Source organism: Oryctolagus cuniculus, chromosome 9 (assembly GCF_964237555.1).
Source record: "Oryctolagus cuniculus chromosome 9, mOryCun1.1, whole genome shotgun sequence".
Classification (NCBI taxonomy): Eukaryota; Metazoa; Chordata; class Mammalia; order Lagomorpha; family Leporidae; genus Oryctolagus; species Oryctolagus cuniculus.
The window spans coordinates 65,164,041-65,185,360 of NC_091440.1; the positions used below are offsets into that span (position 1 = coordinate 65,164,041).

The following is a 21,320-nucleotide window of genomic DNA, read 5'->3' on the forward strand; positions in this document are numbered from 1 at the left end:
AACTGACTCTCCACCAAGATATGGAGATTTTAAGGCAAAATGTGTCATGGGAGTGGGGACGTAACTTATTAGTATCACCCTTAAGGACCCAAAGGACCTAGGGATGGTGGTTCCCATCAAATCCACACTGAATTAACCAGTCTGGCTTCCATTAGTTGTAGCCACTATGCTTGGTATGGTGTGTTTGCTGGGGCAGAGCCTCAGATATATGATATTCAGCTATTTAGCTGGCCATTCCTATTTTTTTTTTATTTGACAGGTGGAGTTACAGACAGTGAGAGAGCGAGAGACAGAGAGAGGTCTTCCCTCCGTTGGTTCACTCCCCAAATGGCCCCAACAGCTGGAGCTACACTGATTCGAAGCCAGGAGCCAGGCGCTTCCTCCTGGTCTCCCATGCGGGTGCAGGGGCCCAAGCACCTGGGCCATCCTCCACTGACCTCCCAGGTCACAGCAGAGAGCCGGAACGGAAGAGGAGCAACCGGGACCAGAACCGGCGCCCACATGGGATGCCAGCACTGCAGGCAGAGGATTAACCTACTGCGCCACTGAGCCAGCCCCCGGCCATTTCTATTTTTAAAAAGCATCAGGGCCGGCGCCGCGGCTCACTAGGCTAATCCTCCGCCTAGCGGCGCCGGCACACCGGGTTCTAGTCCCGGTCGGGGCGCCGGATTCTGTCCCGGTTGCCCCTCTTCCAGGCCAGCTCTCTGCTGTGGCCAGGGAGTGCAGTGGAGGATGGCCCAGGTGCTTGGGCCCTGTACCCCAAGGGAGACCAGGAAAAGCACCTGGCTCCTGGCTCCTGCCATCGGATCAGCGCGGTGCGCCGGCCGCAGCGTGCTGGCCGCGGCAGCCATTGGAGGGTGAACCAACAGCAAAGGAAGACCTTTCTCTCTGTCTCTCTCTCTCACTGTCCACTCTGCCTGTCAAAAAAAAAAAAAAAAAAAAAAAGAAAAAAAAAAAAGAAAAAAAAAAGCATCAGGAATACTCAATATCTTCTTGGGATGGGCAGAAAATACATATCTACAGTCTTGTTTCTGCTTAAATTAACTTTCCCATTCTCAGTCACATCATAGTCCAAAGGGAAGTAGCCTGAATATCGCAGTTTACCATATCAGTGACATTGATCTTGGGCTATATGAGTAAGAAGGAGCCAAGAACATTGGAGGCTATGGCAAGACACATATGTTCCCAAGGGTGGGTTATAAATACAAAGGTTTAGGGCCTGCTACATTGGGGAAGCTTTTAGGGTCAAGTGGTCTGGGAAGGGTTGGGACACTCACACAAATGAAAGACAAATGATTGCATCTCATACCCCCATGATAACAAAAGGAGCACAAGTCTTAATAGGGCTCAGATTCTGGATTTGTGTTTCTGGGACATACTACTTAAGGTGACATATTGGGTGCTATGAAAAGTTACCAGTTTTGATAAGAAAACCAGAGCAGAAAGAGTCAGTCTGTGGTCCAGGAAGCCCTATCCTTTGGGCCATATGACTTGGCAGACTATTTGGGGTTATAGTTCCTGGCATGTTACTGAGCCCTGAAAAAAGTGGAATGACTGGCCATAGGCTAGCAGGTGGTCATGGCCAGATCTTCCCAGCATGAGCTGGGTTCCGTTCTACTCACTGTGATAGGCAGATTAGCATCTCCCTCCCCAAGGATGTCCAAGCCATAATCCCTAGAATCCATGAATCTGTTACCTTACATGGTCAAGTGATTTTTGCAAAAGGAAGTTAAAGATTTCAAGATTGGAAAGATTGTGCTGGAGTATCTGGGTGGGCTGATGCCCAAACACCGAGGAGCTGGGCACTCAACCCAAGTTTCCCACACGGTGAACAGGGACCCACTCACTGGAGGCATCACCTGCTGCCTCCCAGGATGCACATTAACAGGAAGTTGGAATCAGGAGTGCAGCTGGAGCTAGAATCTAGGCACTCCAGTCAGGGATGTGGCATCCCCAGCAGAGTCTCAGTCACTGCACCATAAGCCTGACCCAAATCACTGTGATTTTCAGATGAACTGTCTAAAAAGTGGAGCTAACAATGAAGTGGGATCTCTTACAAAGTAATGAGCTCTGGGGCTGGTGCTGTGGTGCAGTGGGTAAAGCCACCGCCTGTACTGCCAGCATCCCATGTAAGCGCTGGTTCTAGTCCTGACTGCTCTTCTTCTGATCCATCTCTCTGCTATGGCCTGGGAATGCAGTAAAAGATGGCCTAAGTGCTTGGGCCCCTGCACCCATGTGGGAGACTGGAAAGAAGCTCCTGGCTCTCAGCTTTGGATTGGCCCAACTCCAGCTGTTGTAGCCATTTGGGGAGTGAACCAGTGGATGGACGATCTCTCTCTCTCTCTCTCTCTCTCTCTCTCCCCTTCTCTGTCTGTCTCTCTCTCTCTCTCTGCAACTCTGCCTTTCAAAAAATAAAATAAATCTTTTTTTTTAAGTAATGAGCTCTCCATTTGTTGAACAGAGGCTGAATTTCAATTCTATGTAGAGGAAATCTTGCATTGATTAGAAAAATGATGTATAGGATATTCTTTTTTTGATATTTACTAACTTGGATTTTGTACTAAGTGCTTCAGGGACATTCTTATATAGTCTTTTTTTAAAAGATTATTTATTTATTTGAGAAGTAGAGTTATAGACAGTGAGAGGGAGAGACAGAGAGAAAGGTCTTCCCGTTTGCTGGCTCACTCCCAAAATGGCCACAACAGCTGGAGCTGGGTTGATTGGATTCCAGGAGCTAGGAGCTTCTTCTGGGTCTCCCACATGGGTACAGGGGTCAAAGTGCTTGGGCCATCTTCCACTGCTTTCCCAGGCCATTGCAGAGAGAAGGATGGGAAGAGGAGCAGCCAGGACTAGAACTGGCGCCCATATGGGATGCTGCCACCACAGGTGGAAGATTAACCTACTGTGCTACAGTGCCAGCCCCTTTTATACATTCTTCACAACAAGGCTGTATGATAAGGGAGGTGGTTACATTGAAAATCATGAACAAAGAATGTTGAGTAGACAGTAATAAGGAAAAACCTGATGTGTTAAAGGAGCAGAAATTACCAAAGTTAGTCAACGGGAGGAAGAGGTAAAAAATATATTTTCAAAATGAACTTCTTCCTTAAGGTGAATTTTTAAAAAATGTTTTTGTTTGAAAGGGAGAGAGAGTGCTCCCATTGACTGGTTCACTCCTCCAAATGCCTGCAATGGTTGGGACTGAGCCAGGCCAAAGCTGTGAGACTAGAATTCAATCCAGGTCTTCCTGGGTGAGTGACAGGAACCCGATTATTTGAGGCATCACCATGGTCTTCCAGGGTCTGCGTTAGTGAGAACCTGGAGTTGGAGCAACTGCAGCTGGGTATCTAACCCAACTATTCTGATTTGGGATGTTGCATCTTAATCAACATCTTAATCACTAGGCCAAACACTAGCCTATGGAGACAGAATTTAAGGAAATGTAAACATAAATTAGGAAACGTTGAGGAGTAAAATTATAATGTAAAACATTTGCCATAAAATATATTTCTACTTTTTACTTGTTGGACATCACAGTTAGTGGTGCATTTAACCTGCGGTTATAAAGTAAATTGAAATTATGTAATTGCAAAAATTAAAGGGAAAAAGAAAGAGGAGAGATTAAGATTAACTTCTTAGAATTATATCTATGAAATATTTCTCTTTGTATTAGTAAAAATTTTTAAAAATGGATTTGTTTCACACACTAATATATAGATAGATATATATATATAGAAATAGCTACATCCAATTTTAAATTGTGGAGAAATGCCTCCACCTATCTTGATTTTGATCAAAGAGCCAATATGATAGAATAAGGTAGCAAGACGAGGGTCCTTCAGATCATCCTATGTAGAATTTACAATTTCTGAAAATGAGTTTCAGGATGCTGACATCCCCTTAGAAAAAGAGAGACTATCAAAAGCAGAGTGGAGACAGGGAGAGGATCTGAAGGTATTTCTTTGGAGCAAGTTGTGGTTCTTTTGCAGCCTCACCCTTCAAAGGAGATTAAATTTGGGGATGTTCCTCCCCCTCCTTCCTAGCAGGGAAGACCTTTGGGAACATGAGAGAGCTTGATGGGTCTTCAGGATAGAGGTACAGGGAGTGCTGCCTGTGTAGCTCTCAAGAAAGGTAACTCTGCATGTTGCATGTGGCTGGTTGGCTAGGACGTAATCACAGTCAAGAAGAAGAAACACTTCAAGTTACATAGATGGAGCTCAGCAGACCCACCCAGGGGGCCAGGGCAGGTCTCAGCGGCCAGATCAAAAGCAAGAGTTCCTTGGAAGGGGAGAGGGAGTGGGAAAGGGGAGGGTTGCGGGTGGGAGGGACGGTATGGGGGGGAAGCCATTGTAATCCATAAGTCGTACTTTGGAAATTTATATTCATTAAATAAAAGTTAAAAAAAAAAAAAAAGCAAGAGTTCCTAAGAGTAAGGGGCGGAGTCACAAGTGACCACCAGGAAAGTGATACATTAGTCCTGGTGGAGAGAATTCCTCCATAAAGGGCTCTCCTAAAGCTCTGGGAAATCAGTATTCAAGGCAAGGGCTAATGTGTAAAAGAAGCATGTGTGTGCATGTGGTCGTGGTGGAGGACTGTCTTCCCACAAGAATGTTAAATTCAACTAAATCTGGCCTGAGAAATGCTTCCATTCCTTGAGTTCCTGGTAACAAATTGTGACCCAGTTTACTAAACAAATCAACAGAAAGCCGAACTAGGAGGATTTGGTTTCGGTTTTTCTAACAACTCCCTGAATCTGAGCCAATCACTGCGGTGGGGTTTTAGCCAATCAGAGGCTGCCAAATGGCCAGCCTCCGCCCAGAGACGGCAAACACTCAACGGTGGCCAATCAGACCGTTCCTGCTCCTACCTCTGTTTTCTGCCCCTAATTGCGCCGAGCTCTCTGATCCTCTTCTGGCTCTAAAGAGACACGCAATTCAGACGTTGTTCTTTGCCCAGTTAAGTTTAATTCAGCTAAAATTTTTCTTGTAACGAGAAGACCAAGATATTTGAATGATACTATGGTTACAGCTGACATTCTAATTTCAGAATTGAGGATGCTTATTAATACAACCCAAGGGCCGTGGGTGACTTAATAATGGGCTGAAAAGCCATGGAATTTTTCTAACTTTAATAATTGCATCCCTGAAGTGATACAGTTGTAGCATCGACACGATAACTATTTGAGCCAAAAGCAGTACATCAAAAATAGAATGAAAAATATAAGCAATCTGAAATAGCAGTTCTCTTTACACAGAAAGTGAAGTGGGCTAGGCGAGGATGATCTAATGGTCCAGGGCTATGTGGCTAGTAAGGAGTAGAGCTGGGGCTCCCCTTCAGCTCTCTAGCTCCTGAGGTTTTGAATACCTAGGAGGCTTGTCCTCTGGTCCTTCTCCTCTAAAAACGTGATTATATTCATCAAGAGCTCTCCCCTAATGTGCTGTACCATGGAAGGTTCACACTTATCAGAGTTCTGAAAGATGATTTAGAATTTAAACCCCTGGTGAGATACCACTGAACAAGGGAACATAGCCCAAAGCTGCCATTTTGTTCTATGCATCACTGTGTTTTAAGGGCACTGGAGGCATGTTCTTTGAGATGAAAATAATGTATCAGTAGAAGAGAAGTGAAAAAGAACAAACTGGTCTCCAGGTAGCTAGAAAGCATGTGCAGTCAAAGATAGAAACACTGCCTGGAACGGTTAATAATTCAGAATCCCTCTCTCATCAACCCCCCTGCGCTCTCCAATTCCTTTTCTTCTTCTCTTCCTGACTTCTTCTTTTCCTGACTTTTACTTTTTGCATAGAAATAGCCTTGGCCGGCACGGTACAGTTAGGTAATCATTGCACAGCACAATTAATGACCTTGTTTACAAGATTCTTGCTAGCATTTTATTTTTACTCTTTATGGTGTTTGGCCTTTAAAAAGCAAGTGAATATGGAGAGATGGCTTTTTTGGCTGCCTTTCTCTTTGCCATATGGTATTTATGCCTCTGAAACTTTTTGTTGTTGTTGCCATTGCAGGGCCTTTTACTGATGAGATTTCTCAAAATGCACCTACAATTCAGCTGCTAAGAGATTGCCTGAATACAAACTGTTATTAGGACAATGATCATGACAAGGAAACGATAAAAAAGCACAGCTTTAGGGAAAAGCCAGGCCATTAGTTCTTTTCAGAAAGGTTTACATTCTCACCCCAAGAAATAATTCATCACAGGCTGTCACTTGGAATGAAATGAGACTTCCCTTTTAGCCTCAGTAATAGGCCATTCCTGGAAAAGCAGAACTCGGACACGTTTGGTTAAAGAATTTTTCTTACTCACAGAAAGAAGAGTTGCCGTTATTTCTAGTGAAGGAGTGGGAACCAGGTGTCAGATACGCATCAATTGACAAAGCCATAACCCCTTCACACAGAGATTGTAGCGTATATGTACAGCAAATGCTAAACTCTCTCAATGCAAAATTCTCTGGTTAAAATACAGCCAGAGTCTCATTCCTCTCAGCAAACATAGCTATCAATCAGATTTTTTAATCGAAGAAAAAAATAGTAAGAAAATCCAGTCATGAGGGAGTTTCTCACTTATTTCTTCACTATTTCATCTATTTCCTTTATGTGCATTACGTTTAGCGCACTAGCTGCTATACATTTACAATTAGGAGGAGCTGTGGGCCTGCTTTTGGTGTATCTTGTTAAGGTTACTCTATCCTGGAGTTTAGTTCACGCTACAACCAAGATGGCGGTAGTGAGCTGGGTCTGCCGAAAGTAGGGGCAGTGTGGAGGCCATGGTTGGCCCTCCCGATAGGTGACTGACCTGTGGCCCCAGGCCTTTCTTGCAGGCTGTATCTTTAACTGTCTTCTCCTCAGACCCATTGTGACTACATCTGACTCCCCCCTCAAACTGACTTTTGCAATTTCTAGATTTTGTTTAGAGGCATTGTTGTACAGTACAAAGAGGTGAAGTGGGGTTAAAGAGGGTTTAAATTCGAACTCTGCAATTAGTTCTATCTTATGAGTTATTCTTCCTGAGGCTTAATTTCTTCTTCCATGAAATGCTGACCAAGATTCCTCGAGTGTTGGATTGCCGGCGTTTAAAGAGATAGCCTCGCTAAAGGCCTAGCCCCGCACATGGGACAGACACAGGAGCTAAATAACCCTTAGTTGCTCTCTTTTCCCATCATTGTCAGTGATACTGTCTTTTCCTATAGTAACCAAGTTGAACATGTTTTCACTTTTGTTATCTTTTTTTTTTTTTTTTTTTTTTTTGACAGGCAGAATTAGACAGTGAGAGAGAGCAAGAGACAGAGAAAGGCCTTCCTTCTGTTGGTTCACCCCCCAGATGGCTGCTATGGCTGGCGCGCTGTGCCGATCAGAAGGCAGGAGCCAGGTGCTTCCTCCTGGTCTCCCATGTGGGTGCAGGGCCCAAGCACTTAGGCCATCCTCCACTGCCTTCCTTGGCCACAGCAGAGAGCTGGACTGGAAGAGGAGCAACCAGGACAGAATCCGGCACCCCAACTGGGACTAGAACCTAGGGTGCCGGCGCCGCAGGCTGAGGATTAGCCTATTGAGCCGTGGCGCCGGACCACTTTTCTTATCTTTAAAGCCAATCATCAAGTGATAGAATGTTAGAATTTGCAAGGACCTTAGAAATCATGGTTATCTAATTTATTGTTAAAATACAGAGTTATAAGTCATCAATTATTACAGCAATTTTGACCTCTGTGTTGATTCTACAACAACTATTATTTGAGGATGAAATTTATTGCTTGACACTTGATAATCATATTGAACTAAAAAAAGACTCAACCAATTATAGTTAATTCAATAATTTATGTAAGCACAGGTTTAGGCACACACATCCAGATAGACTTTCTGAAATTTTATCCTATGGTTATTTGAGTCAGATAAGTTTTTTTTTTTTTTTGGTAGAATTATCCCTGTCCCTGTAATGTCTCATTGTCCATTTTCTTTCTCTTTGCCACTTGCTAGTATGAAGAAAGGGCTCCGTGTCGAAGATAATTGGAGAAGAAAACAACCACATATTCCAAACAAAGGCAAAAACCACAACAATGCAAAGGAGACATTAGTCTTAAAAAGACTAAACACTGAATAGTTGATTAATTATAGTACATATACTGTGCATCTATTCACTCCATAGCTATTGCATAACTTATTTTGTGTTCTATATGTAGTTTATAATAGAAAATCCCAAAGTCATCACTTTTCTAAGAAAAAAATAAGAATTAGCTCTATAACATGGCTGTTCTTCTTCTCATGTTCCATGGTGAGCAACCATGCACAGCCCAACCTGCTGTTTAATGCCTTTCTCCTCTTCTCCCTTCTCCCTCCTGTGCTCCACGTTCAAGAGGAAAGTAAATCATCCATCACTAATATACTTTATACACGAAGACAAGGAGGACATAAATCATGTGGTGTGGTAAGGGATGAATAACTACTTTTATTAAAGATTCCATTTCGTTCGTCTCCACAGCCACTGACTATGTGTCCCATCCAGGGTTCTCCCAGAAATTAGGCTGAGAAAAGAAAAAGATTCTGTTTCTAGTGATAGCTACTTGGAAAGCTTCTGAAAGAGGCAGCCTTCAAACTTTCACAGTTTGCTCCCCAGCCTAGTGCATAGACTTGATTCAGTAAGAGGCTAACAGATGAGGAAAAAATCTCACCACAGTGCAGCTATTCTACTCAGTTACCTCTGAAATGCGAAGACATGCTGCTCACAGCAGAGGACGAGAGCAATAAAGACTGCAAAAAGCTTCATCCCAACAGTAGTTTGCTATACAACAACAGCTTCTGAAGCGAAAGGCGCAGATAGCTGATTGCATCAGAGCCTTCTTTACACGCTGGTTAAACTGTAACAGCATGTTTTCTCCAAGGATTATCAACTTAGCTTCCATTCCACTACCCGGAGGAGAGCTACAAATCTGCTAGGTTTTTGTTTGATGGTTGGACCCTCCAAAATACACTATAGTGAGAGTTGTTCTTCTTTTAGGCTGTCTAGAAAATCTTTAACTCCTCCGGAAAGACAAGGCCAAGAACTAAAGGACAGAAATGTAGCAAAGTCTTGTCTGGTTCACTGAAGAACCCATAGACTATTTTTTCAAATTTATTTTATATATTTGGAAGACAGAGTTACAAAGAGAGGTAGAGCCAGAGAGAGAGAGAGAGAGAGAGAGAGAGAGAGAGAGAGAGAGATCTTCCATGTGCTGGTTCATTCCCCAAATAGCTACAACCAGCAGGGAGATTTGAATTGGTGCCCATATGGGATGACAGCTTAATCTGCTGCACCACAACACTGGTCCCAGGATAAAAACATTTGCAAAATAAATCACTCTGCCCACATTGGACATCTGAGCGGGAAGGGACTGATATTTCAAACCTCTCCCTAGGAGATTCAAAGATATTGAGACATATTTTAAAACTCGAGGTGACTGCCACTGAAACTATGTTTTGGATACCTTAGAAGGTAAAATAAAAAAAAATTGTATATCTACTCATTTGTGGATAAAGAAACACAGGAAAAATAGACTAGAAATCAGTGAAATTGGTTTCCTACAGAGGGTGAGTAGGGACAGAATGCAAAATATTCTCAAATCATTATAGTTTTGGCTTTTACTTTTAGGCTTATGATGTACCTCATTGTGATTTTTGTGTATGGTATGAGGTAGGGATTGAGGTCCTTTAATTTTCCTATGGATATCCAGTTGCCCCAGCACCATTTCCTGAAACGACTTTCCTTTCCACATGGGATTGTCTTGTCATCTTTGTGAAAAATCGTTTGACTCTGCATATCTGAATCTGTGCCACCAACTTTGTAGTAATTTTTTTCTCACAGGAATAATAACTAGAACATTTCTATTTTCTTCTTTACAAAATTTTTAAAGCATTTATTTATTTGAAAGGTTCCATTCAGGTCTCCCACATGGATGGCAGGAGCCCAAATACTTGGGCCATCATCTACTGCTTTCCCAGGTTCATTAGTAGGGAGCTGAATTGAAAGCAGAGTAGCTGATCTGTGAACCAGCACTCCAATATAGTATAAAGCCAATGTGTGTGTGTGTGTGTGAGTATGTGTATGTGTGTATATGTTGGGACATACGGGTCCTCACTGATCTGTGAACCAACACTCCAACATGGTATGCAGCCAATATGTGTGTGTGTGTGTGTGTGTGTGTGTGTGTGTATGTGTTGGGGGTATGGGTCCTCACTGATCTGTGAACCAACATGCCAATATGGTACACAGCCAATGTGTGTGTGTGTGTGTGTGTGTGTGTATGTGTTGGGGGTATGGGTCCTCACTGATCTGTGAACCAACATGCCAATATGGTACACAGCCAATGTGTGTGTGTGTGTTGGGGGGCAGGGGTCCTCCCAAGAGCCTGTGCTAAGTTGTTTGGACTTTCAGCCTCCAAAACTGTGAGCTGCATAAACTTCTTTTTTTAATAAGTAAGAATAGTAAGAAAAAGTTGGCTCTCTTTCTTGGGAGAACGCAGACCAATGCAGGGCTGCTATCAGTTCTCCTACAGTGCCTTCAGACTTTGGCAGGCCCCAGGACTGGCCTCAGACAGGGTCTCTGCTCTGTTTTTCTTCCTCCAATTTTGGTTACTGTTTCCTTTGCAGAACCATCTCTTTGCTGGGCTGTAAAAATTATGAGTTTGGAGGTTATCCAGCTTGTCTTTCTTAAAGTGGGAGCAACCTTCATGTGCAATTCTATACCCAAAGCAGAAACCAATGTACAACAACAATTTTTACTTCCCTCCCCCCACCCCAAGATTTGGAAAGAATGTATTTGGTCCCTGGCTCCAAGCAGCCTGCCGGCCCGGATGTCCCTGCACATCCCCGTAACCCACAGCAGCCACCCTCTGAGTGCCACTGCTGGCCTCATGCCATCACCACCTGCCAGTCCTGTGCTTTTCTGCTCCGTTTTTTGTATCTGAGGTCGTTTCTCAATTGCTGGCTTTTTGAGCTTTGTCCTTTTATAATTTTCTCTTATTTTGTGTTGTTAGAGGAGGGATAGGGAGAGTCTTATTAAACCATGACCTCTTTGGGTTGGCTTGACCTGGAAGCCCCTTTCTCTGCACTGTGTGTGAATCTGTTCATTAGGGTAAATGTGCTGTTTCTTTTCATCGCTCTTTCTCCTTTGCATTTATTCCTGCAGCTTGCTTTCTACTTCATTTTTTTGGTAATTTTATTTGTATTTCACTCTTTTTTCTTCCCTTGTTTATTTCTATTCATTCATCTCAATCAAAAACAAATATATGGTCAGTATTATTCATTTGATCAATTATACTCTGTAGAAGATGAAATCATTTTGGTGGTGGGTGGGAGACATGGAGCTGGAATTTGAGTTGCTTCTGCAGAATGTCCTTCCAGAGAACAACACAAAGAGATCTCTCCCCCTCCCATCCCACCCCCAGTTTCCTGAGTCACCACCTGTCTTAAGTAGTCGTTGTTACTGCTCCTTCATCTGGGGTCTTAGTTGTATTCTCCTCTTGCTTTGCTCTCTCTCTTCTCTCTTTCTCTGGTCACCATGACTATTGTTTCTGGCTATTACTCTTAGCCCCAGGCCACAACTCTGGTACCTCACTTCCCAGAGAGAAAGATCAGATGTAATGTAACAGAAATATATACAAGGCAAAAATAAATAGAAATCTTCCCACTGAAAGCCAAACTCTCAAATCATGTTTTACTGCACTCTATATGTTTTATGATAGTTTATACATCTAAAACACAATGATCTATGAAAGGTAAAAATTGAATGCTTCTAGAAGGAGACATCAACAAGACAGAAACAAGAGCAAGGGTGCGGAGATAAAAAAGACAAGAGCTATCAAGGCACAGATGGATACGCGGGGCCTCGCACACACATTGCTGAGTGCAGGCAACGAGCAGAAAGGGCTACGAACCGTTGATTCTAACCACATGACGTCTTGGAAGAGGGGTGCAGGGAGAGGGAGGAAGGGATGACGGGTGGGGCACAGAGCATTTTTGAGGTAGTGAAACTACATTGTGAGATGCAGTAATGAACATTTTTCCTTATACAATCATTGAAGCCCAAAGAATATAGTGTCTTCAAAAATTCATGTATATTATGAAAAACTCATATATGAATTTCAAAAGTTTTGTAGCAAAATAAAGTATCTTGATTTGTCTATCCATCTATCTTTATTTATCCAAAAGGCAGAGTGACAGAGAGGGGGAGACAGAGAGAGAGAGAGAGAGAGAAAGAGAGAGATTTCCATCTGTTTCATTTCCCAAGTGTCTGCATCAACAGAGACTGAGCCAGGCCAATGCCAGGAGCCAGGAACACCATTGGGGTCTCTGGCATAGTTAGCAGGGGCACAAGCACTTGAGCCCAAATCGGCTGCCTTCCCAGGGGCATTAGCAGGAAGCTTAATCAGAAGTGGAGTAGCCAGGACTCAAAGCAGGCACTCTGATGATGGGATGTAGGCATCTCAACTGGCCCCTTAACATGCTACTCCATAATACCTACCCCAATAAAGTTATCTTTTAATTCTTTTTTCCCATTACCTGTGCCAAGTCTCCTTGTATATAAACAAAGTGAATTCTAATGTAAACTAAGGACCTTAGTTAATAATAATAGTGCCGCGGCTCACTAGGCTAATCCTCCACCTTGCGGCACCAGCACACCCGGGTTCTAGTCCCGGTCGGGGTGCTGGATTCTGTCCCGGTTGCCCCTCTTCCAGGCCAGCTCTCTGCTGTGGCCCGGGAGTGCAGTGGAGGATGGCCCAAGTGCTTGGGCCCTGCACCCCATGGGAGACCAGGAGAAGCACCTGGCTCCTGCCTTCGGATCGGCGCGGTGCGCTGGCCGCAGCGCACTGGCCGCGGTGGCCAATGGAGGGTGAACCAATGGCAAATAAGACCTTTCTCTCTGTCTCTCTCTCTCACTGTCCACTCTGCCTGTCAAAAATAAATAAATAAATAAATAATAATAATAGTGTCTCAATGTTGTCTCATCGTATAATAAATATTCTACTCTTACACAAAATGTAAATCATGGGGGAAATGGTGTGTGTGAGGAGGGGGCAGGGGATGTAGGCACTCTACTTTCCAATCAACGTTTTCCATGTATGTGTATACATATATATATACACATATGCATGTATATATAAATACAAGGCAAAATTAAGCAATGAAAAAGCATTCAACTGGGAAAAGATCAATTGGGATTAATAAACAACAGTCCTTAAATTTATGAGTTGAGAAAGATATTAAAATATGAAGCCCAGCATGACAGCAATGTCCAGGAGAAATAAATAAAAACACAGGTGGAGAATTGAGCATACCACCATTTGTCTATAATAGCTTAAATAGACAAGACAAGACATCTGTCCTGGTGAGGGACAGAGTCTCTTTTGGCCTGAGAATTCAACCTTCACTTACCTTTCTCACTATTTCTCTGAGAACTTGAGAAAGGTAAAATGTCAGCTCTGTTCTGATGCTACATTACGTATAACAGAAATAACCCCTATTGGATAATTCATATCTGGATTGGGAGTAGCCACAAATTAATTCTGGAGGCATCGTTTCTGGAGCCTGGGGAGCGGTGGAGTCTTCTGCATTGACTGCTCCAAGAATCACTCCCATGGAGGAGCAGCCCCTGACATTGCCTTGCTGCCAAGTTTTGGCTTCCATGGTCTGTACCGCCTACCCCAAATGGTGCCACACGTGGCTGAGGAAGGTCTCAGGAGTCTGGGTGTTTGTTGAACCTAAGACGACTCCCTGGTGATCCCTGCAAGGTGGTGCATTCAATGTGGTCATTTGTGGGGAGTTTAATGAAGGTATTGTTAAACCTTTGTGGACACAAAAAAGGTACGGAATTTGGGAGAAGGTAGAAATATCCTGTCTTTTGATTGTGTTGTGTTTTGTGTTAGTGACACAATTGTATCCTGCCAAAATTCCTCAAACATGACACTTACAAGTTGAATTTTATTGTATGTAAAAAGAAAGAATGAAAGAATGGGAGGAAGGGAGGGAGGGAGGAAGAAAGAATGGAAAGAGGAAGAAACACCATTTATTTTATCATTCTTCCTTTCTCCTTGAGATGTTTCTCTTGATCTTGGCACTTCTGGAGGGGACTGACAAGAACACAGAAGTTGGATTAGATGGACTTCACCCTGGCTGTGGATTTCCAGGCAGATCTCTTAGATTTTGGAAGTGAAACTCCTTCTTCTGAAAAAGGAGGTTACTAATGAGCTACCTTGGAAGGCTCTTGTGAGGGTTCAACGTGGTAGCATCTGCAAATCCCTGGCAATCACAGCTGTTCCACCTGTCTCGGTTACATTGAAGGGTAGACCAGGAAGGCGGTGGGCAGAGGCCAAGTGGGCTCTGTCTGGAGGCTCCTGCAGCTCTTCATGACCTTGGGAACCACTGGTCTGCTTCCTCTGCTGCTTTCTGAGAGTTAGGGGTCAGGCCACCACCCCAGTCAACAATCCAGCTCTAGCGGATCTGCCTGAGTCATCCCTCCCCTAGGGCCCGGCTCATTTGTGAGTTTGTTCTCCAGCCAACCTGGAACATTAGGTTCCAAAAATAACCTGGCAAGTATTTCTTGATGACCCCTAACCCTCTGTCTTTATTAAAAGTGTACCTGTGAAGATAACATCCCCTGTGATGTGTGTCCTGCCTTGACTTTCTCTCAAATTGGAGACATCTGAGAATCAGGGCAAAGGCTACTGTGGCCTTGGCTGGCCCCAACTTGGATATGCGGGTCAGGCTTCCTGTTGGGTAAGCACTGAGACAGCCAATTAATTTAATGACTTTTAATTATGCGTTCAGATGCAGTTCAATTTACAAGTTTGCCTTTCAAAATCAGTCTGCCGTTCAAGCTGTGTGATCCCGGGAGGTTTAGGAGACACATAATTGATAAATGTTGTCCTTTCACACGCTATCCTTCATGTTTATGCATGGAAAGTGAGCTGGTATTATAATTATGCAGAGGCTGGGCAGGTAGCCTCCTGTATTTCTAAGGGAGAGAGAAGGTGATGCTATCTCAGAAGTTATTTAAAAAGAATTTGAGGGGCCGGCGCCGTGGTGCAGTAGGTTACTCCTCCTCCTGCGGTGCTGGCATCACATATGGGTGCCAGTTCTAGTCCCGGCTGTTCCTCTTCCCATCCAGCTCTCTGCTATGGCCTGGGAAAGCAGTAGAAGATGGCCCAAGTCCTGGGGCCCCTGCACCCATGTGGGAGACCCAGAAGAAGCTCCTGGCCCCTGGCTTTTGATCGGCGCAACTCCGGCCGTTGCGGCCATTGGGGAGTGACCCAGCAGATGGAAGACCTTTTGCTCTGTCTCTGCCACTCACTGTCTGTAATCATACCTCTCAAATAAATAAACAAATAAATCATAAAAAAAAGAATTTGAGACCTGAAGGCAGAGAACTGGGTCCTGGGTTCTGCTTTACCTGCTTTGGCTGGCGAAGACTGAATCGAAGACATCTGGGTAGCAGTGGGACAGGCAAATGCTTGTTGACTGGGAAGACAGCAAGGCTTATCTCTGGAGCATTTCTAAGCCTTCATACTCCTTTCTGAACCTGTGCTCCCCTTCATTGTTCTGCCACTTGTTAAAAGGGTCTGCCCAGCTCTGTCCTCTGAAGCAGTACCCCAGGGTATCCATCAGCGGTTCCCAAACGTGACTATCGATGAGAGTTATTTGGGGACCATTTAAATATCTGGCTGTCCTGGCTGCACACCAGAGCCGTCACATCAGAACTGTTGTGGGGAGGGGTATAGACAACACCATCTTTTATAATCATCTTGAGATGATTCCAATATGTGGCCAGGGTTGAGAACAGTTGGTCCATGCCAGTCCTTTTGCAAGTGTGATCTGTGACACACGCTGTAGGAGTTTCTAGGGTGTTTGTGGAAAATGCATATTCCTGGGTGAACCAGGTGAGGTGGCATCTGGGAAATTTGTATTTTTTTAAAAGATTTTATATATTTGGGTTTTTTTGAAAGGTGGTGGGGAGGGGAGAGAGAGAGAGAGATCTTCCACTCACTGGTTTACTCCTCACATGCCTGCAACTGTCAGAGCTGAGCCAGGCCAAACCCAGGAGCCAGGAACTCCATGTGTGTATCCTACGTGGGTAGCAGAAACCTATGTACTTGGGCCATCATCTAATGCTTTCCCAGGCACATTAGCAGGGAGCTAGATTGGAAATGGAGCAGCCAGGGCTTGAATAGGCACTTTGATATGAGATGTGAGTGTCCCCAGAGGCAGCTTAGCCAGGTGTGCCAGAAATTTGTTTTAAAAAGTTCCCCAAGGCTGGCGCCGCGGCTCAGTAGGCTAATCCTCCGCCTTGCGGCGCCAGCACACAAGGTTCTAGTCCCGGTTGGGGCGCTGGATTCTGTCCCTGTTGGCCCTCTTCCAGGCCAGCTCTCTGCTATGGCCAGGGAGTGCAGTGGAGGATGGCCCAAGTGCTTGGGCCCTGCACCCCATGGGAGACCAGGATAAGTACCTGGCTCCTGCCAGCGCAGTGCGCTGGCCGCGGTGGCCATTGGAGGGTGAACCAATGGCAAAGGAAGACCTTTCTCTCTGTCTCTCTCTCTCACTGTCCACTCTGCCTGTCAAAAAAAAAAAAAAAAAAAAAAGTTCCCCAAATGATTCTTTTTTAAACGTCATTGGCTATGATACTGCCACTGTGCAAAGCTCTCAAATGATATTTAAACACCCTAAAGCCTTAAACCCACTAAGGGTCTAATTAGTCCATTTGTCTCCTGTGACATGGCAGGTCTCACACCCCATCAGCTGCCATACTGGTCTTTTAGTTTGTTTTATGGAGCTTCTCCCATCCACAGGACCTTTACCTATAATAGTCCCCTCTTGGAGGACACTTTCCTTTCTTTCTTTGTCATTAGGGATTTGGTAGAAATAGCAAAGATGAGGTTATAACCCCAGAAAGTCATGACAAAGAGCATATTTTTGGGGAGAAGAGAGTAGACAGTAGAGGGTCTTGGTCTACTAAGTTACTTAGCAGTCCCTGGAAATCACAGAGAGAGTGCCTCATGAATGCTGGGGAAAGCCAGTAGATTTGATGTGGGTGGTGCAGGGATGGAAGGGAACCCCTGAGTGAGGCTGCATGGACCAGGTCAGATACATTAGAAGGGTGCCCTGGGCCCCTAGCAGGAGAGGGTTGTGTCAAGAGACACCTTAAATGTACCCATGAGGACCAGAGGATGCAGCTCTTCAAACTGGGTGCAGAAGGAACCAAGATGGGGAAGGAGGGGAGAGATGATAAAGGGGGCAGTAGGGGATACACCCAAGTGCAGGGAACCCAGCTACCTCAAACCAGTACTGGTGATAGAAAATCTCTCAGTCCAGTTTATCTGGGACAGTGTAATTAATTTAATTTGGTTAATTTAGTCTTCTATTAACTCTAGATCTTTTAATGAGAACTCTGTCCTTTTAGGACATTGCTTCTCAAACTTTAATGTGCATACAAATTGTCCTAGTCTGTTTTCCATAGACTAGGTATACGGACATTTGTTTTTTATAATTCTGAAGGCAGAGGGGCTGTATAGCTGGTGACGGTCTTCTTGTTGGTGGGGACTCTCTCTGGTTTCAAAGTATCACAATTGCTAGAGAGAGCTTGTGCTTATAACAAAGTTACCCCTTCACTTATCCATTAACCTATAATCTGTGAATGGATGATGAGTTTGCTCACGACAGCAGAACCCTCATGACCGGTCACCTCCCCAAAGTCTTACCTCCGAATCCCATTAACATATCACCTTGGAGATTAAGTTTCTGACACACAAGTTCTGGAGGACAAGCATTTAAACCTCTGCAGGAATCCGCTGAGGATCTTATTAAATCAGACCTACTGATTTAGATGAAGTGGGTCAGGGGTGCTGCTGAGAGTTTCTACCACGTGCCTCTGGGCCAAGCATCACACATACAGCAAGTAGATTTGAATAGTTGGGGTTCATAAATGATGGGCCTATGGTACTGCAGAGTCCAGAAATACCTGCTAAATTGTCAAAATCTCATGTGTTTCCATATAGCATTTGAATTAAATATTTGCTTGCATTCTAATTCTCTAAAGGTTTCCCTCCCCAAATTGGCATATGATACCTCTCCTTTAAGCAAATACTGGTTGAAATGGAGCCCCCCACCAATTTTGACATGGCAGATAACATGAAAATCACTGCTACCCACACTCACTCGAACTTACCCCTAATGTTAGAGCTAGAAACATGCCATGGGATTCCAAATCCCATCAAGGTGGCATGTACCAATGCCATCTTACTAGTCAAAGTGATCGATTTAAGTTCATAATTAATCATAAACAAGATCAGTGTCTGCTAATAATAACTGATAGAATTAAAAAGGAGAGAACGATCCAATATGGGAAGTGGGATACACAGCAGACTCATAGAATGGCAGATGTCCTAAACAGCACTCTGGCCTCAGAATCAGCCCTTAAGGCATTCGGATCTGGCTAAAAAGCCCATGAGAGTTTCTCAGGCATGGAAACCCAAGACACTGTGGCAAAATAACGACCTAAATGAAAGATCTCTGTGAGTGAGATTCCAGAGGAAAGAACGGGCCATCAAAGAAGGAGGTACCTTTCTCTGAAGGGAGGAGAGAACTTCCACTTTGACTATGGCCTTGTCTAAATAAGGCTGGAGTTTGTGAACTCAAAAGGCTTCCATAGCCTTGGCAGCTCATGACAAGAGCCTCAGGTGATTACTGACGTCATAAATAAGAATGTCAACTGTTAAATCAACAACAGGAGTCACCTTGCACTTACTCCCCATGTAGGATCTCTGTCCTTAATGTGTTGTACTATGCAAGTTAACGGTAAAACTAGTACTCAAACAGTACTTTATACTTTGTGTGCCTGTGCGGGTGCAAACTGTTGAAATCTTTACTTAGTAAATACTAAGTAGATCTTCTGTATATAAAGATAATTGAAAGTGAATCTTGATGAAGAATGGGATGGGAGAGGGAGTAGGAGATGGGATGGTTGCAGGTGGGAGGGAGGTCATGGGGGGGAAAAGACGCTATATTCCAAAAGTTGTATTTTTGAAATTTATATTTATTAAATAAAAGTTGAAAAAAAATAAAAAGAAAATCACTGCTACCATGCTGACTCGTGGTGAGGCGGTGGATATTGGTGAAATGATCTGCTTTTGTGCCTGATAGAGGATGATTATTGATTTTATGTAGACTTTAACCGCAAGACATCATTTACACAACTGTTTTTGCCACCCATTCACAGACTCACTTGCTGAACTCTATCTTTTGGAAAGAGGGAGAAAGGACTGAGTAAAGAGCCATGTTTGGCAGCTGAGAATTTAATTCTGGGAATTTTATTAGGAAATTGTCAAAATCACTGGATTTCACAAGAGGACCCACCAACGCTGCTTGCTTGTTCTGAGCTTCAGCTGTGCTTTCTGGATGGTGAGGTGACAGGGACAGGCTGAGCAAAACAATGTCACGTTCACCAAGACAGCCCTGCTGGCATCCAGTGCCATTTACTCCAAGCCTCTGGGTGCACTGGGACGGACAAAGGTCAGTGCAACAGGGACGGTGACTGTATGGCAGTGTGGCTGGAGAACGTCTCCACACAAACATCTCTCCTGCATTAGGCAGCAGGCTGAGATGGGCTGGTATAAGGAAGGCCAAGAGTTTAACCAGTATTTGCAGTGGAGACCATACGTGTGCTTCCACGGACACGCTGGGGTGGCGCACGCACGTCTGTGTATGTCAGTGCATAAAATCGCCAGGTTGGCTGAGACTTCAAACGACCATCCAATCTAGCGCATTGCATCACACAGACTCGAAACTCAGAATTTCCAGACAGACAGGAATCCATTCCCGTAGAAAAACTTCCAGGTAAGTCCGTTTCACAACTTTTCTTACATTTCCTTCTCTCTGCTCAGGAAACATTTGTTTATGACTAATACAAATCAGTCAGGAAATATGTGTCTGTGTACATACAAATCAACTTTTAAAAAAGAGATTGCACTCATATTAAAAACTGAGAGCCGTGCCTGGCTCCCTAGGGAAATCTCAACATATGTAAGGCACCGTGCCTGCCTGCTGCTTATTTGTCGGAGCCGAGCTCTTCTGCAGACTTCCGCTGATCATTCAGCGTTAATTTTCCCCTTGAGCTCCCATAATGCTTCATTTACAAGTTTATTACAGCGCCGCATCACGTTCTGCTTTTTATTGTGGTTTGCGTGTGCATAGATGCATGCACATTAGCATCTTACCAGATTAACAGGCTGCTTTAGACTTAAAACAGAGAAGCAAGGATCCACTGAACACTACCCTGGCTTGGGGTTCTTTGTAAAACAATTTGAGGAAACTTTAGAGGATCCAGAGTGCCACATGTTTGCTGGACTGGAAGCCTGATAGGTATATGTGGAATTGAAATGAACATTCTGTGTTCAGAAAGTGGGTGCAATAGTCACTGTGGCGTTATCTGCTGTGTCAGAAGACTGAAGCAACCCAAATATCCATTTTCAGACCACTGGCTAAACAATCTGGCGCAACTATACAGAGGTACTTCAAAGAGTTCATGCAAAAATGGATTTTAAAGAAATTTATTTTGGTGCAGAACAATTTTGAAATCCATGCATACGGGAATAGTTCAAAAAATTAATGGAAAATGTATATTACAAAAAATGCTAGGCATGGAATTCAAATTTTTTTTACGGCAAAATAAACTTTAATTCCATTTCCAGGAACTTTTTGAAGTACCCTCAGATATTATAATTCTATGCACCTGTTAAAAAGATTGAGACAGATTTATATATACCAATGTGGAATGTGGAACAATCTACAGCATATAGTGTTACTTGAAAAACGTGAGATGCACAATGCTGTGTAGGGGGCTGGCGCTGTGACGTAGTAGGTTAATCCTACACCTGCAGCGCCAGCATCCCATATTGGGCATCTATTCTAGTTCCGGCTGCTCCTCTTCTGCTCCAGCTCTCTGGTATGGCCTGGGAAAGCAGTAGAAGATGGCTTAAGTGCTTGGGATCCTGTACCCACGTGGGAAACCCTGAAGAAGCTCCAGGCGCTAGGCATCAGATCAGGCCAGCTCTGGCTGTTGGGGCCATTTATGGGGTGAACCAGCGATGGAACACCTTTCTGTCTCTCCCTCTCATTGTCTGTAACTCTACCTCTTAAATAAATAAATAAAATCTTAAAAAAAGGGAATGTGGGATATGCTAATATTTTTAATAAAAGATAAATATTTCTAGAAAGATACAAAAGACATTGGTAAGAGTGGCTAATGATCAGGCAGGGAACTGGAGTTAAGGGACAAAGGTATTTGTGGGTTG

The 21,320-nt window shown here is 43.9% G+C and overlaps 1 protein-coding gene and 1 long non-coding RNA gene across 2 annotated transcripts in view; one reads left to right on the plus strand and one right to left on the minus strand.

The window, feature by feature from the left end:
* The window catches only part of CPB2 (carboxypeptidase B2), a 54,004-nt gene extending 45,158 nt beyond the window's left edge, over positions 1 to 8,846 (minus strand). Inside the window, exon 1 of the mRNA XM_008259991.4 lies at positions 8,703 to 8,846. Coding sequence (XP_008258213.1) covers positions 8,703 to 8,770 — 68 coding nt within the window. The 5' untranslated portion in view covers positions 8,771 to 8,846. The remainder of the gene's footprint in view (positions 1 to 8,702) is intronic.
* A 10,255-nt stretch (positions 8,847 to 19,101) lies between these two features.
* Positions 19,102 to 21,195, plus strand: LOC138843798 (uncharacterized). Its single transcript, XR_011378797.1, has 2 exons — positions 19,102 to 19,863; positions 20,939 to 21,195. It is a non-coding gene; the product is annotated as an uncharacterized lncRNA (long non-coding RNA).
* The last annotated feature ends 125 nt before the right edge of the window (positions 21,196 to 21,320 follow it).